The sequence below is a fragment of the Chrysemys picta genome, chromosome 14 (assembly GCF_011386835.1).
Source record: "Chrysemys picta bellii isolate R12L10 chromosome 14, ASM1138683v2, whole genome shotgun sequence".
Classification (NCBI taxonomy): domain Eukaryota; kingdom Metazoa; phylum Chordata; order Testudines; family Emydidae; genus Chrysemys; species Chrysemys picta.
Genome location: NC_088804.1, coordinates 38,524,899 through 38,540,767, shown reverse-complemented (window position 1 = coordinate 38,540,767; position 15,869 = coordinate 38,524,899). Strand labels below are relative to the sequence as shown.

Here is a 15,869-nt window from a genome sequence, read left to right as displayed (position 1 = left end):
GTCCCACTCTGCACCGCGGCGCGGCGCTCTCTATTTCCCTCCAACCGCAGCGCGCTCCTCCACTATCCCAGCGGGCTGTGCGCCAGAGCGTTTCCGCCTCGCCTCTCTCTCGTCTCCGGCACGGCAGCCGTGTAGAGGACGGTCGCCAGGTCGTTGGTAGCGGCGGGTGAGACAGGCCTTGGGCCGGGTCAGACTCCGCCTCCGTGGACAGGGGGGAGGGTCCGCCCGGAGCTAGCCCGGTGTGGGGGAGGGGAGCTCGGTGGGGGAGGGGTGAGGGAGCGCTGTCTGGCCGAGGGGACACGCTGGGGCCTGGGGTTGTTATAGGGCCATGTAGGGGGTGGGGCCCCCTTTTCACCCCCAGTGCCCCATGACCCTCCGCCCCCCCCCTTGTCTTGTCCCGCTTCACAGGCCCCTGCGGCCTCCGCTTCCAGCTTCCCTCGAGGGTAGGTAACCCACCCACCCCCCGCGGGTAGGTAACAGTCGGGCTCCCCATCGCTGGCGGGATCGGCTTGTCGCTGGGCCGGGCAGAGGGGGCAAGCAGAGGCCGAGTGGCGCTGGAGCTGTGTGGGAGGCCGGGCCCGGGAGATCGAGCTGGGAACTCAGTCCTAATCAGGTGGGGGTGAGGTCCCTACCAGGAAGAGAGGATTTAATAATTGAATGCTGGCCTGTGGTGGACAGGACACAAAATACACACAGTCCCTGCTCCAGAGAGCTTCCTGCTAGACAGGAGAGGTCGTCCTAATTTATTGCCTTCTCCGTGCTGCCGTTACTGTAGTATCCCAGCATTTTGGAAACATGAATTAATTTTTGTTTGGGATGCTTCTGTTGGGTAGGGTACAAACACAGAGGTTGTATCTTACTACTAAAGTCGTAGTCTGAGTCATAGTCAGACATAGAATCCATCTTTAATTTAGTCCTAGATCAGTGTTTCTCAATCAGTGGATTGTGGACCCCCCCACCCCCCCCCAGGGAAGTCGCAAAGGGGGGGGGAGTGGTGTTGGACAGCATTGAAAATTTTATAACAATAATTCAAAGACAGGCTAGCCCTTCCACTTCCCCATACACCCTTACCTTTCAAGGTCACGTATTCTGTCAGCCTCTTGTAACACACACAAATGATATAGGCATATTATAATATTTTGTTTACTCTTTTATAGTAAATGTAAGGGGGTCATGAAAACTTTTAATAAGGACTCACCTCATGAAGAAGTTGAGAAATCTGGCCTGAACCAATGCCTTTAACTATACAGTATTTAGGATTCATTGGGAAACACTGAATAAGGTGTCTAGGATTTTTCTAAATGTATCTTATTGATTTGTCAAGATGTCTTCCTCATATTCTCCTCAAAATGTTATTTGCCTGCAGAATTGAAACCCCCAAAACAGCAGCATCTTGGTAGTGCAAAGTGGTAGTGCAAAAACCTCTGTAAACAAGGTTGAAACTAACTGATCTAGTTTCATTAGTTAAGCTGAGGAATGAAAAGTAGAGAGAAAAATAAAGTTACTAAAGCTGAAAGAATTTTTTAAATTATTTTAAAGTGATTTTAGTAACACGGGCAAAATATATTAAATACTCATCTTCATGGTGACCATTGGCATTATGCCTTTTTTGATGCTTGTTCCATTGTCAATCAAAATCTAATTTTTCTGTTGCTAGTAGGTCTCGTAATGACTCCAGGCACAAAGGGATAGGGTATATTTCACAACTATTGAAATAATATTCTTAATTATTTGTAACTTCCCCTTCCAAGATTGCATCTGAAATCTCTTTCCTTCTTATCACCCTGTCTGCCCATGAGCCCTGGTTTGTTGAAAGGTCATGAAAGAGTTGAGGGGGTTTTGGCAATTATGTGATTCCTTAGGAGAAGAAGCCTGGAAAAAAACACATCGGTCTTCAATTGCTTTGTTATAATCTAGTAGATGGAGGACAGCATTCTTCCAATTGTATCTATGAATCTGACATCTTTTAACTGGTAATTTTCTATCTTTTCTCCCCTTAGAAATGTTGGCTTCTAGGGCATTTAGCCTAATTGGCAAGCGTGCCATTTCCACCTCCATCTGCTTGAGAGGACATGGTAGGTAATTTGTTTAATTTTAAATATGACTGCAGAAGTAACTTAACCTTTTATGTGCCTCTTCTTAAATCACCCATTATGAGCAGCTTTAAATTTTGTAAAAACAAGCGTTTATGAAGCCCAAGCTAATCACTGGTACAAATAGCAAAGATTGGAAAGTCCTCTTAACAGAAGAAGCTGTTTTTTTTTGTTTTGTTTTTTAAATAAAGTGTTTGGAAACACTTCACAAGAGGATCACAAAATTGCATTTAAAGAATTTTTGTAACTATGGCCATTAAAAATGCAATTTATCCTCTATCCATGTTCTTATATGCTGAGCAATATTAAATTTTTCTGAAAACTTGAGATAAAAGTACACTGAGATCTGTAATTGTTCTGAACAAAGACCTAGCTCTGCTATAACAGCAATTTCTATGAGCGCCAAATATGGTTTGTTGGCAGCACACCGTTATTTGGGAATCTTTTTTGTAATTTGGTACTTTAAGGATATTATTTATTGACCCAGCACAGGCTGGGCATTTCAAACTTAAGTGTGTTAGGAGATGATGGGATATTATGCAAATATCAAGCAGTAACTGTGAAAACAAGGCAGCAAAAACCCAATCAAGGAATGGTGACACACACTGATTTAGAGTTTATCTACACTAAGGACTTGTCTACACTGGCAGTGTTAAAGTGCTCTCGCAGCAGTGCTTTAACGTGGCTTGTGTAGTTGTGGCAGAGCGCTGGGAGAGGCTACGAGGGGCGTAGCTAGGCTCCCAGGGCTGGTGCACTGTCTACCCTGGCACTTTAGTGGTGAAACTTGCTGTGCTCAGGGGGGTGTTTTTTCACACCCCTGAGTGAGAAAGTTGCAGCACTGTAAAGTGCCAGTGTAGACAATCCCTAAAAAAACTACATCAGCACAGCTGCACTTGAATTCTTCTGTCAACCTAGCGCAGTCTACACAGGGATTTAAATTGGCCTGGGGGATGGATTGCTCAGCATTGGCCTGCTAAACCCAGGGTTGTGAGTTCAGTCCTTGAGGGAGCCACTTAAGGGTCTGTGGCAAAATCAGTACTTGGTCCTGCTAGTGAAGGCAGGGGGCTGGACTCGATGACCTTTCAGGGATTTTTCACACCCCTGACCCATCTAAAGTGACCTAATTTGCTAATGTAGACCAGGCTTTACTTGTCCAGTAGCAAGAAAGTTTAGTTGATGATCTGTGCCATCACCAGTAGATGGCATCACAGAGCTACAATAGCCCTAGAAGGATATTGGATTAATAGAACCTAGACAGGGTAATTGCATGAAATTGTGTAGGAAAATATAACTTGAGGGCTTTCTAAATATTTAAAGGAAGATTGTCAACTTTAAATAGAGTAAATTTTGGGAGGGAAAAAATAGTTGACATTAGTTTCAGGTATTACAAGTTCCTCTGAGACCCTTTGCCAATTTTTGTAGTCTGAAAATGTTTACTAATGGGTATTTAAAAAATAAATAAATCTCTCCTTTGATGCTGTGATATATATACACACACACACACAGTACACAAATTGGATAAAGAATTACTCTTTTAATCTTTAAATTATAGTAATCTTAGGTGTTTCTTGTAACAATAGTAGTTTAAAAAAATCAGACTGAAGCATTTCCCCCCTTTAAAACTTCTTACTTGGCATTTTTTTTTTTAACCTTAGAAGTTCAGGTATGCTCTCCTGGTACTTTTGGCTTCTGTACATATGTGCATTTGACTCTCTCTTATCTCTTAAGCAGGTGTTGTGAAAGTGGAAGACTTCAGTCTTCCAAATTACATTGATCGTCGTGACATTCCCCTGCCTCAACTGGAATACGTAAGGGATCTCTCTGCTGAGCAGAAAGCCCTGAAAGAAAAGGAAAAGGCATCATGGAGTGCCCTCTCCATTGATGAGAAGGTTGGATGTAGGTACTCAGGGCACTGAAAAATAAAATACAACCCTACTGCCGAGGATGATGTAATCTGGTCTGTTGTGCATACAGTATTGATGGATATCTCTCAGGAAACAGATGAACAAAGAAGGAAATCTCCAACTCTGTAGTCTTAAGCCCTCATCCTGCAAATGGATCTGTGTGGGTAGAGACTCTTGGGTCAGTTTGGAGCCCCATTGAAGTCATTGGAACCCTTCTGTATGCAAAAGCTTCCCCCTCCCCCAAAAATCTGATCGCAGTATCAGTCATCTGCGGTAGCAGTCTGAGTCCTAATGGTCTCAAAGGCTTGCCTTTTTTAACCCCCTGTGGTACACATTGATCCCTAAACTCATTGATAAAGGCCCCATGGTAGAGTTTGTATAGAGGTAACTCTGTTAGCAAATAGTGGTGTAGATGCAGTGTCTTGGTTACTGCAGAATCACCCTGCAAGTTCTCTCCTTCACTTCAGGGTGTCTCAACTACTTTAGCCAACTGATAGATGTTCTTAAGAGCTCCGAAATAACTGCTCATTTGTGATTCCCAACTTAAGCTGTAATGAGCTTAGGCTGAATGCTATAGTCAAGGACATCAAGCTGTGCATGTTGCCCTACTGCTTACTCTGGCTTTCTGAGAATCCTCTTGCTCTCCTCAGAGCTTTAGAAGCTTCTGCTTCCTCCCCCCTTCTACTTTACACCCATTTTGCAGCTACTATCCGTGTGTCCGAATCCTTCAGGTGGAGGGGTGACTGCTTAGCAGTCAAAGGCACTTCTTAACTCCCACAGATTTAAGTTGCTGGCTGAAGGCGAGGGAAGCTGGTGAAACCCAGGTTTCACACTGGGTAGTGGAGAACATTCACACCGCTCAACTCCCCTGCTTATGTCATTAAAAAAGCTGAATTACATTATATGATTCTTTATTCTATGATGGGGAAACGGCTGGAAATATCATTTGTTTTTGCTTGTTGCTAACAGCAGCTGCAATTAATTGCCAAGTATACTGCACAGAACTGAAATACTTGCATACATTTAGTCTGTGATTAATAAAGTATTAAACCTTAACATTATTGGCTAAAGCTCAGACTTAGACACGCAGGCATCTAGAGTTGCAGGTGAAACTGTATCTTTATACCAGTCTGTGTTGAGGTATCTTGTGAGGGTTCCCAACAGCTTGGGATCTATGTACAATGTGTACTGTCATATCCTCTTTGCCAGTGGCATGAGTCTTGTGTCACTTCAACATTGTAAGGTGTAATATGTTTGTCTTTCTGAAGCTTCTCTACATATGCAATAAGCACTTTAAATGATATTTTTCAAGATACCTTAAATATGGACGAAACTAAGACTCTTTAGCAGAGTAGAAATAGCCTTTTAAAAAACTTCAAATGCAATTCAGCCCCCAGATTAGCTACGAGACAATTCTTATTAAAACAAAAGAACCATGCAGGGAGTCAGGAGATTTGGATTTTATTCCTGATTCTGTCACTCACTTTGTGACCTTGGGCAAGATCATACAATCACTCTAGTGCCTTGACTTTCCCATCTACAAGTGAGGCTAAACATAGTGTCTTAACTCAGAGGTGTGATGAAGCTTAACGTTTGTAGAGTGCCATGAGATCTTTGTGTGGAAGATGGTATCGAACTGAAAAGCTGTTACAACTTCTGTGCAATTTAGATCTGCTCTACAAATTAGTATCCTCTCTATATGTATTCCCCACCCCCCCAGTCCTCATGCACAAGGATTTCAGCCACTTCTTTGCCAAGCTGAGTGATTCATACCGTTCAATAAACTGTTTGAAAAGGGGGATTAAAATAGATGTGGCACAGTTGGGTTCCACTATCTATAAACTTGTGGAGGAAAATAAGTGATTAAAAATATTCCAAAAACCTAATAGACTCCAACAAACGTACTGTAGTTTCTGTAAGATGTATGTTCAGCCTTAGGAGCCATGTGCTAGTTGTTAAAACTCAGGGGAGAAGTCTTTTGTGTAGCGTACAAATAATGGAGTAAAAAAGATTGATGCTTTCTCCTTTTCAGTGTATCGTATCAAATTCTGTGAGACCTTTGCTGAAATGAATAGGGGATCAAACGAGTGGAAGACTGTTATTGGTGGTGTACTCTTCTTCTTCGGCCTCACTGCCTTTATTGTCCTTTGGCAGAGACTGTATGGTAAGTAAACGACATGTAAGAACAACATGTTCTTTAATCTTACAAACTAGCTCATCTATTTTCAATTAAAAAAAAAAGTTTTCCTTCTATAAACTCTGCTTAGAACTCCAAATCTTGCATGATGCTGATAGACACTGTGATTTAGAAAATGCTGAAACCTTAAGCCATACTGGTTTCTACAAGGTTCTTTCCTATTGGCTTTAAGCAGGTAAATAGCTTAACCATCCCGGAATCTTAATCAGATGTGCTTGGGGAAACCATATTCGTGTACCAGTGATCACACAGCTTTCCCTTCCTCCTTCAAAACACAGTCCCCACACTATAGAATCAAAACTCACCCCCTTCTGAGAGTCTAGCTTTATTTACAAGAAAGTGAAGTCATATAACAGACTCCAGTCCAAGCCTTCTCAACATGCTTGGCTGCTCTTAGCGTTCCTCTAACCCTCAGAACTGCCCAGCTCAGATCCTTTCTCCCAAAGATAGCCTCCATCACAGAGAGCAGTTAAGAGTGGCTAACTGAACCATCCGCAACAGTGAGTTGGCAGGACTCCTCTTGCATCTCCCTGCTAACGAGGTAAGGTACGGGAGAAGGCTGCCCCTTCTTACAGCATCCTCGCCAAGCAACAAATCCGTAACTAGACATTTAGAATTCATGCAGGAAACTAAATAGATTTTATGGGACTTATTCACTGGATGGGTCTTTTAATGTGCATTATCAGCTTTGAGTTGATAAAAGTGCATTTTTCATGCCATCAAATAGATGGCATTGAACGTCATTGTGTGACAATAAAATCCCAACTGAATTTTGAATTGCAGTTTATGGTCCTGTTCCTCACACCCTCTCTGAGGAATGGGTGGCTATGCAGACCAAGAGAATGCTGGATATGAGAGTTAACCCAATCCAGGGCTTCTCAGCCAAATGGGACTACGACAAGAACGAATGGAAGAAGTAAAATCACTCCTGGGATTACTGGACCTGCTGTTCACTTGAATTTGAAATGATTCCATTACCTACATGTGACCTCCCTGCTTATGTACTGGAACAAACTCCATTTAAATATAAATGCTAATAAATGTCTGGTTTACTTGAAAGTTTCTTGTATTGATCTTAAATGCTTTCAGTTGTGCAGGCTGTAATGATTAGTACAATTTGCTAAGGGGCGAAGTCTAAGTATTACTGTATTGTCATGGGTTGATGATACAGCATTATGGGTTCAGTAAAGGGGAATGATACACCTGTGTTGCCAGTTATTTTTAAGTTAGGGGGTCTTATTTTATAGAGAATAACACAAAAATTAAAAATGCAGGTTAAAAAGCTCCAGTACATGACCTCATCCTCACTTATTTTACTGAAATAGTGAAGTTTCATGCTGCTGTGTACCAAGTGATTTTATCTAAGCCACTGGCCCTGGAAGTCCCACTATTAAGTGGTGATTTATCTTTCATTAGCACAAAGCATTTGGAATTCTTGTTGCAAGGGTTTAACAGAAACAGTCTGAAGAAAATATATCTAAAGTGTTTCTGTGGCACAGCCAGAAATCAGTATGGCTACATAAAGATCTAAACTGCATTCAGTACAAGCAGATCACAGCAGCTTTCCTGGAAGCTAGCTTCATCCCACAGATAGAATTTCACTATGCAGAACACAGTAGCTTGACAGATTTCAATCTAACTCCATTTGCCCCTCCACCTTTTTTTAAGGAAACTTGGCTGAGAATTTTCACTGTCTAGCTTCTGACCTCCATTGTCATTCTGACCCATGGTCAGTTCCACACTTGTACTGTCATTTTTGGAGGGCAGGGGAAATTTATAATAATGTGGGATAAGGAGAGGCCATTAGCTCATCTGTGCTTGGGCCTGGACTATTGGTGGGTTTTTTTAATGCAAATTAACAAAACTTATTGAGGGAGAAGAGAAATATCCAAGATGTGGCGATGACTATATTTCAATAGACACACTTAATACTTAGTCAGCCTCTCATCCTAGAGGGTGACCATGTAAATGGATCACTTCTTCATCTCTGGAAGAACGTCAGCAACACTAAAGTTTTCAGAAATGAGTAATACCTTATCCAATAGGAATGAGCTGTTTATCTAAAATCCCTTTGTATTTACCTAAACTTGGGCTGAATGCATTCCAACGTCACACCCTTTCTCTTGCAGCAATGGCATAACGTGTGAAGTAATTTAGGTGTAAAAACAGTGCATCCAGCTGGGCAGGGGGAAGTGCCCCATAACACATCACGATAGTTGATCAGTACTGGTGGCATTGTGGAGTGAGCCACCTCTGGGATCACTTTCTACATCCTGTAGCTGCTGGATTTTTCCCTAGGTCACTGTTAAGTGTCTCCCTGAGCCATACAATTTCTGTGGGCAAGTCTTTAGGCCAAAATATTTACAAGTGGTCTCAGTTTGTGCACATTAATTTTTGGGTACCACACTTGAGTGGGGTTTTTTTTAAGTGTTGGTTTTAACTTCCTTTGTCAGTTTCCCTGTCTGCAAACTAGGAGACAGTGCTTCCCTTTCATGGGAGGGTGTCCTGATTCTAAAGCCAGTCACAAGTTTGGCATTCCTATGCTGGGGTGAGGATGGTCAGAGAAAAAGCTATACATCAAATAATTTCTGGTCCCTTCCTTGCCTACTAATGCCTACCCTACCAGAGGTCAAGTGATCAATCTTCGTTTCAGGAAATGAACCTTTCAACATGCATTTAATATAACAATTAGGAGGAGATTTTCAAAGGCAGGCAGATGCCCATCTCCCATTGGCTTTCAAGGGAAGTTGTGTACCAAACTCACCTTTGGGCGTTTTGAAATGTCTCCTATGTAAACTGGGCTGCCACTATTGGAATGTCTATCACAGAGGTGAGTGTGGTATGGTCAGTTTTGCAGTGGTAAACCTGGCAGCAAAATTCTGTTGCTCCTGACTCTAAGCTTGGAAGAGAATGACGACTGTGAAATTCAAAGCACCTGTCAGTATCCTGTGAACCAATGTTGGTACCTTTTGTGGGTCATGTCAATTCAGTACTTTCTCTTTTTTTTGGCAGCCTAAATAGGGGCATTGTCATTTTTTCTCCTCCCATCTGTTTTGGGAATTAGAATTAGGTCTCTACCATTTTATTGTTTCCAAAGAATCCAACTGGTTTGGAAGATGATGATTTAGGGCAGGGGTCGGCAACGTTTGGCATGCGGCTCGCTAGGGTAAGCACCCTGGCGGGCCGGGCCAGTTTATTTACCTGCTGATGCAGCAGGTTCGGCTGATCACGGCCCCCGCTGGCCGCGGTTCGCCGTCCTGGGCCAATGGGGTGGCAGGAGGTGGCGCGGGCTGAGGGATGTGCTGGCCGCAGCTTCCCGCCGCCCCCATTAGCCCGGGACGGTGAACCGCGGCCAGCGGGGGCCGCGATCGGCCGAACCTGCCGCATCAGCAGGTAAATAAACTGGCCCGGCCTGCCATGGTGCTTACCCTGGTGAGCCGCGTGCCAAATGTTGCTGACCCCTGATTTAGGGGGTAATGCAGACATTCCATCCCGTGCTGGAGTGTAGATCTTTGAGTGCCAGGTTTTAACTACTATGCTGAATTGCTGCTGTTTTGTTTTTCTTAGTGCTACGGGCCTCTGATGTGTGCTACTGCCTCTTTCAAAGTGAGAAGTAATTTTGGGCCTCTTCAGAAGGGAGTTTATTTTGGTCTCCACGGACGGGTTGATTGATCTAACACCCACTTTCCCCCCTCACCCGCAATACGTGCTCAATTACTTGAACATCTCCCCCTCCCCCCCCATTGCAAAACAAACAAAAAAATCATTTAAATACCATGGGCCAAATTCTGACTGTTTCTCTGTAAATCTGGAGTAGCTCCACAGAGAGAGACATGCTTTGGAGCTTACACAGAGCTCTTCAGGTCTGGGAAACAGAAGGTGGAACAGATTGTTTAGCAGCAGTTAACATATTTCAAGGTGAAGTGGCCCATTAACGCCCCTCCAGTCATAGGGTGGAAAGGAAAGGGGGGAGGGGGCCGTAACTCAGCATTAGGGGGTTAATTCTCTAGTTATAACCCTGATTACAACAATCAGCCATAAAACCAGTGTCTCACTTCAGTCCATGATTTGTAGTGTTGAGCAAAGTTATGAATGTAAGCTCCCAGGCTCATCTTTTGAAGATGAGGTGCAGGTTTCCTTTGAGGATGTGGACTGATAGGTCAGATAGAGTGATTGCTTTGTGAAAAGTGTTCACCCAGGTGTTGTGGTGTTTTTATCTATCATTTTCCTATGCGAGTTCATTCGAGAGCCTACACCACATGTAGGTGCCACAAGTCCTCCTGTTCTTCTTTTTACACCACATGTTGTGATAGGCAGGTGTAGGTGCCATGGATCTTGAAAGGGGTGTTGATCATTGTAGCAGTAGAGATTTGTCTGAGTATAGCTTACGTGAGAATAGAATCTGGTCCTAAAAAAGGAGAGAAATGAATTGGTTCTGTAGGCGTTCTAGTCCAGACAGCACTTTAGCAGAACGTTGCCCACCAGGTGAGCTCAGCTGTGCCATGAAGCACTTGGGAGAGCACTGAACAGAGATGCCTGGAGCAGATGGTGAAGGGAAAGTAGTGGGGGAAGGGAGGGAGACTTAAACTGTCAGGTGAAAGGAGCAGCCGTGGGGATAATAGCCAACTGCATGTGGGTAGGTGTCCTGCTGAATGCCCTGGGAATCTGCATCAGCATAGGGATTGCTTGCTGCTGCTTTGGCCCTGCACTAGCACAGACAGTGTCTCACTAAAATATTTAAATCCTCTTCCTGTGCTACATTTCTTCACCACCACAGAGTTTTTGAGCACCTTCCTTTGCAGCTGCAGCTGCTGCGGTGAGATCCAGGACTGGACTGGCAAAGGAGAGGGGAAGGGCACAGTGCTGCATTGAGATGAGTGAATGACTAACTCCAAAAGCTTCCTCAGAGCCGGTGTGCATGCGAGAGTCCCCAGAGGGACAGGGAATCCGGAAGAGAAACCTGAGTCACACACATCCTGGGAACCTTCCTTCATCCAACTCTGCCCTGCACTGTCTGTAGTGCTCAGTGCTCCCTCGTCCCGCTGAGACCTAGGCAGAGCTGCTGCAGCTGGTAGGTGAGCTGAATTTGCTAGGGCTCTGTAAACTCCCCCTTAGTGCATGCGTCCCACTCTCGCCTCTTGGCAGCTGCACACACAGCTTTGGTTTGTTCTTTTGGAGGAGGCAGATCTCACTGTCCTGATTTGTTTGTTTGCAGAGAGTCTTGGTTACTGAGAAGAAACCTGCACCCTTTGCCTTGGGAAAGAGCTGTCATGGGGTCTGGAATGAGCAAGGTACATGCACCTCAACACTGCAGCTGTTACATTTGAGGCAGTAACCCTGATGCTTATGAAGAACCTTTTACTCCTGTCCAGTCTGCTGCACTGGCCAGTAGGAAAGAGGGGATGCCCTAAATGTGATCTGATAAGTCTTCCCCTTCTATGCCCTGTATGATTCTTACAGCTTAGAGGCTTACTGTAGTTTTCCCTGGGAAAAGAAGAGAGATTTTAAAGGCTATCATTTTTAAAACAAGCAAGGATCCTTGGGTTGCTTATACGTAGACAGTAGCTCCTTGGGGTAAGGACTGTCTTTTTTCTCTGTGTTTGTTCAGCACCTTGCAGAATGGAGTCCTGATCCAGGACTGGAGCTCCTAGGTGTTACCACAATACAAATACATCATTTCCTGGAAGGGAATAATAAAACCATTAGGAAAAAATGTTAAAAGTTAGACTGGGTCTGGACCCTCATTTCTTGTTCCTGGGGTAATAAGAACTCCACATCATTAGCATCACTAGAGCCAGTACTCACCAATCCAGTTAGCCTATTAAACCCTAATTCACTATTGTGCCCATGTGAGAGGGAGTGAGGTTGTATTTTTTCCCACTTTTTAGCCAGTTATATATATTTTTGGTATGTTGCTCTCACCTGGATATGATTCATTGGGAGAGAAAGTAGATTTTTATGGGGTGTTTGTTACTCTAGTGCAGGCAGTGGAAGGATTGATTACTGTTCATGTCCCTAAATAACTGGGAGAGGCATGACTTATCTAATTTAAAATTAGATCCTGGAACTAAAATAGAGACACCGGATCAGCACAGACTCTCGCCACCCTGTCCTCATGCTGCTGCATCATGGTATAACACCAGTTTCACAAACAGGATGGCTGGCATCCCTGCAAGAAAGGCTGGGGCGTTGTTTTATGAGAACTTCTCCAAAAACAGCCTGGATCTCAAAATTGTCACTCATCGGACAAACTGTGGCCCTGGTCCTGCAATAAGAGCTCTGCAGGGGGCACCCTTTCAGGATTGGGGTTTATGTCTTATAGCTCCAAATCCAAACCTCAGAACTGAAAACTCCCAAACTTTGGGGAAGATCAGTGCTGAGTATTTGGGGACTTGCTACCCTGGCAGATTCAGTGCTCTGCTAACAGCACTCTTATATCCCAGAGAGGAGAGTAGGTATGTTATCCATAGGGCATCAACACTAATACAGAACTCCGATTTCTAATTCAGAGCCATTTTCAAGTCCTCTACTACTCTCTTGAGAGCTCAGTAACTCCATACAGCCATCAGAATCAAATAATACATATTTTTACACATTTTGGGGACCTATTCCACTGTTAAATCTTGTGTTGTTAGATCCTGCAGGTTCAAAGTGGGATTAATTATTAGGAATTATTTCCCCCCCTCTTTTTCTACCCTAAGGTGTGTCGAGGCCTTACCTACTGCTGACTGGGTTTATTATACATAATTATTGGACTTTTATGGGGATAATATAGCTGTACTTTGTCTGTTATTGTTACAATAACTTCAGAAGTCCTAAGTAAAAAATACATCTGAACTGTTTTCAAAAGAAGGCATTGAGGTGTAGCGGATTGAGGTGTAGGTAACAGGTATGTTGCAGGGCGAATCTCTGGGGAAGGGATATGTTTCCAGGGGCAGGTATTAGCTCTGCAGCAGTGACTAAGCCAGAAGATGAAAAGGAGAGAGCATGGCACCCCCCTTTGTGTCCATAGCCGGAGGAGGGAGCAGCTGAACAAGTGAGATGACTCATGTTGCAGCAGCCTCAGGGAGAGATCTTGGCTTCTCTACAGGACAGAAAACAAGTGCACCGAGTTGCCAGTGGAATGATTATTTATTGACGCTTTAATTTTAGTATCCAAGCTTCTGTATGAGAGATCAGGAGTTTTTAGTGATAATTTGTAGAAGCACAGAGAGTAGATTTAAATAATTTAAGCAGCTCGATGACATTTTAAATGTTTATAAGTCAGGGAGGCATGTAGAGGGTTTGACTGTGCGCTTTTCTGATAAGTTAATATTTGCATCACACAAACTGCAAACTTTTCTGATTTAGCAGAAACCAGACTGAATGACAGAGCAGGTCTGGACTTAGAGTCCACTTCCACTAAATGTGCTGGTGTGACATTTCTATGCATAGCATGTCTTGTCATTTGGATGCCAGGAGCCCTAATGCAGGTACAGACCTGTGCCTCCTAAGGAGCGTGATGACCACATTGTGTATTGTGCCATGATCAGTTGGGAAATCAGCAGTGTGGCTACAAATCAGATTCTCCTACTCCAAAAGCAGGAGTAGCAGACTCCTGCCATCTTAACTGAAGGAGAATCTCTGTTAGTTATTAGCAGTATGGGGCCAATGACGCACAGTTGCACTGTTCTGATTTCATTCAGTAGATGGCAGTGGTGCACATACATACTAGAAAGTTCATTACAATAATTTGCACTAGAACTGGTAGAAAAAAGACGAAAAATTTTTCACAAAATAAACAATTTGAAAATTTTCATCCTTTCATAGTACATATGATGTTAAAGGACTCTGCAAACACTAACTCCCTATTTCCATACTACAATCCTGCCTCCAGCCCCTCTTCCTCAGATGTGCTCGTGGCCCTGTTCCCACACCGTACATCAAAGCAGGGTCCAGCTTTCATGGTGCTTCCAAGGGGGGTGGGGTGACAGGAATCAAAGCAAGAGCTTACAGGGCATTCTGGGTGTTTGAGGAGGGGCTGCAGCAGGACAATGATCTGAGACAGGGAAAGGGAACCAGTATTGCCAGACCCAAATGTTCAAAAATCATGAGTCCAGCCCCTCCCCCAAATCATGATAATTGGCTTACAACATGAGGTGTTTTTTTAAACAATAAAATAAAAGTTGGTTCATTTTCATTTGCCTTCTGGCTTTTGAGCCTTTCAGGTTCTTTGGCTTCCTGTCTTTCTCTGCAGCCACGAGGGCTAGCAACTTATTTACTGTGCAGAGAGAGATGCCCAGCTGGGCAGTAGGTAGGGTGCCCTGCACCCCAGCGAGAGGTGGGGCTGAACAGCCATCAAATGGTGTCCCACAGGACGAGTTCCCAGCTAAGTGGCAGGCAGTGTGTTTCTCAGCAACCCCAGGAAGATGCCCAGCTGTGCATCGCTCCATGTTGCCGAGGAGATATACAGCTTTACCATGACTACCAGCCCCCTGCTTTCCAGCACTCGGAGTTTTCATGCTGGATGGGGACTCACACCTGCTGCAGGTTTGTTTCGTCCTGTGCCAGATGCTGCCTGTAGTTCGGGACTCAAAGCTGCCAGCCCCAGAATCTCTCTTAGCTGCCTCATCTCTCTGATTGTGGGCTCAGCCAGGTCCCAGAAGAGTGAGGCTTTTCCGGTTGCCTCTTTGTAGCGCGTGACCTTGAGGCAGAGATCCATTCTGGACGGTAGCGATGTCCTCGCAAGGTCCTCCAGCTGGCTGCATGGAGCGATCAGTCATGATGACACTGCCGGCTCGGCTGTTCTACCAGGAGCAACAGGGTGCTTGAAGACAAAGTGCCTGGTTTCTTTTCCTCTCTCTTAGCTCCTTAGAAGGGCAAAGAGTTCAGTCCTCTGATGTCATGAGAGCTAAAGCCACTGCATAGCCAGAATCGTTCCCAGACAGAGCCTAGCCAGGGCCAGTCATTGATCATAAACCGTAGGCCCTGTTGGCCAGCCCCAATCCTCGGGGCCATCTGACCCTTGGTAACTGCTCCTCTGGCCTTTGCCTTTCTGACGATACGCTAGAGGAGCAGAGCTCAACTAAGTAACTGAGCTGTTTCTGTCCCATCTCCCATTGCGTCCCGTCTCCTGCCCTGAGCATGGTGCACTCTCCTCCTGCCATTCCCACCTCTGGGGTTTTCACGCTGCTCCCCAAACCTGGAGGTGCCTCCCCTGTCCAGTGCACCAGGAGGCCACGCTCTTCTACTGCAGTACCTCTCTTAAAAGCTGCTCCGTTTACCTTCCTGTCTGCCACGGGCTGCTGCTCATGGGCTCTCTGCTCTTCCTGCCTCAGACTCTAACTGCAGCCACCTGAACGTACATGGCTCTCTCCGTCCGTTACCATGGTCTCTGCTTGGCTAATTCAGACTGCACGCTCCTTGGGCAGGGACTGTGGGCTGGATCCTACCCATCTGTCTACCACTTCTGACAGATCCCTCCACTCGCCCGCTACCTGAGTGCTAGCGGCAGCGGGCCGCTCAGCACAGCCAAAGAGAGGTATGGGCAAAGGTGGCTTTGTGCACTCCTGGTCCCGAGGCTGATGGGGTCCAGAGCTGCCCTAAATTCCTACCTGGCTGCAACGGCCCCCAGGAGAATCCTCTTGCAGCCTGTTGACCCAGCTTGAAGAGTGCTTTGTGATGCTGGAATGGTGC

At 44.9% G+C, this 15,869-nt stretch overlaps 2 protein-coding genes across 7 annotated transcripts in view; both read left to right on the top strand.

The window, feature by feature from the left end:
- Positions 1-10: 10 nt before the first annotated feature.
- On the top strand, positions 11-7,253 carry LOC101946482 (cytochrome c oxidase subunit 4 isoform 1, mitochondrial). 6 transcript variants are annotated; one of them, XM_042852109.2, is made up of 6 exons: positions 36-166; positions 1,158-1,282; positions 2,001-2,075; positions 3,825-3,989; positions 6,030-6,161; positions 6,978-7,253. In XM_042852109.2, the coding sequence occupies exons 3-6, from the start codon at positions 2,003-2,005 to the stop codon at positions 7,112-7,114; spliced, it is 507 nt and encodes a 168-aa protein (XP_042708043.1). In that variant the 5' UTR covers positions 36-166; positions 1,158-1,282; positions 2,001-2,002; the 3' UTR covers positions 7,115-7,253. The 6 variants fall into 6 exon arrangements, with proteins under 6 accessions (XP_005292329.1, XP_005292332.1, XP_042708043.1 ...); XM_042852108.2 differs by having other exon boundaries at positions 40-166; positions 3,822-3,989; XM_005292272.5 differs by lacking the exon at positions 1,158-1,282 and having other exon boundaries at positions 11-166; positions 3,822-3,989.
- A 2,411-nt stretch (positions 7,254-9,664) lies between these two features.
- The window catches only part of LOC101947285 (dual specificity protein phosphatase 22-A-like), a 43,858-nt gene continuing 37,653 nt past the window's right edge, over positions 9,665-15,869 (top strand). Inside the window, exons 1-2 of the mRNA XM_065567744.1 lie at positions 9,665-11,265; positions 11,410-11,485. Coding sequence (XP_065423816.1) covers positions 11,465-11,485 — 21 coding nt within the window. The 5' untranslated portion in view covers positions 9,665-11,265; positions 11,410-11,464. The remainder of the gene's footprint in view (positions 11,266-11,409; positions 11,486-15,869) is intronic.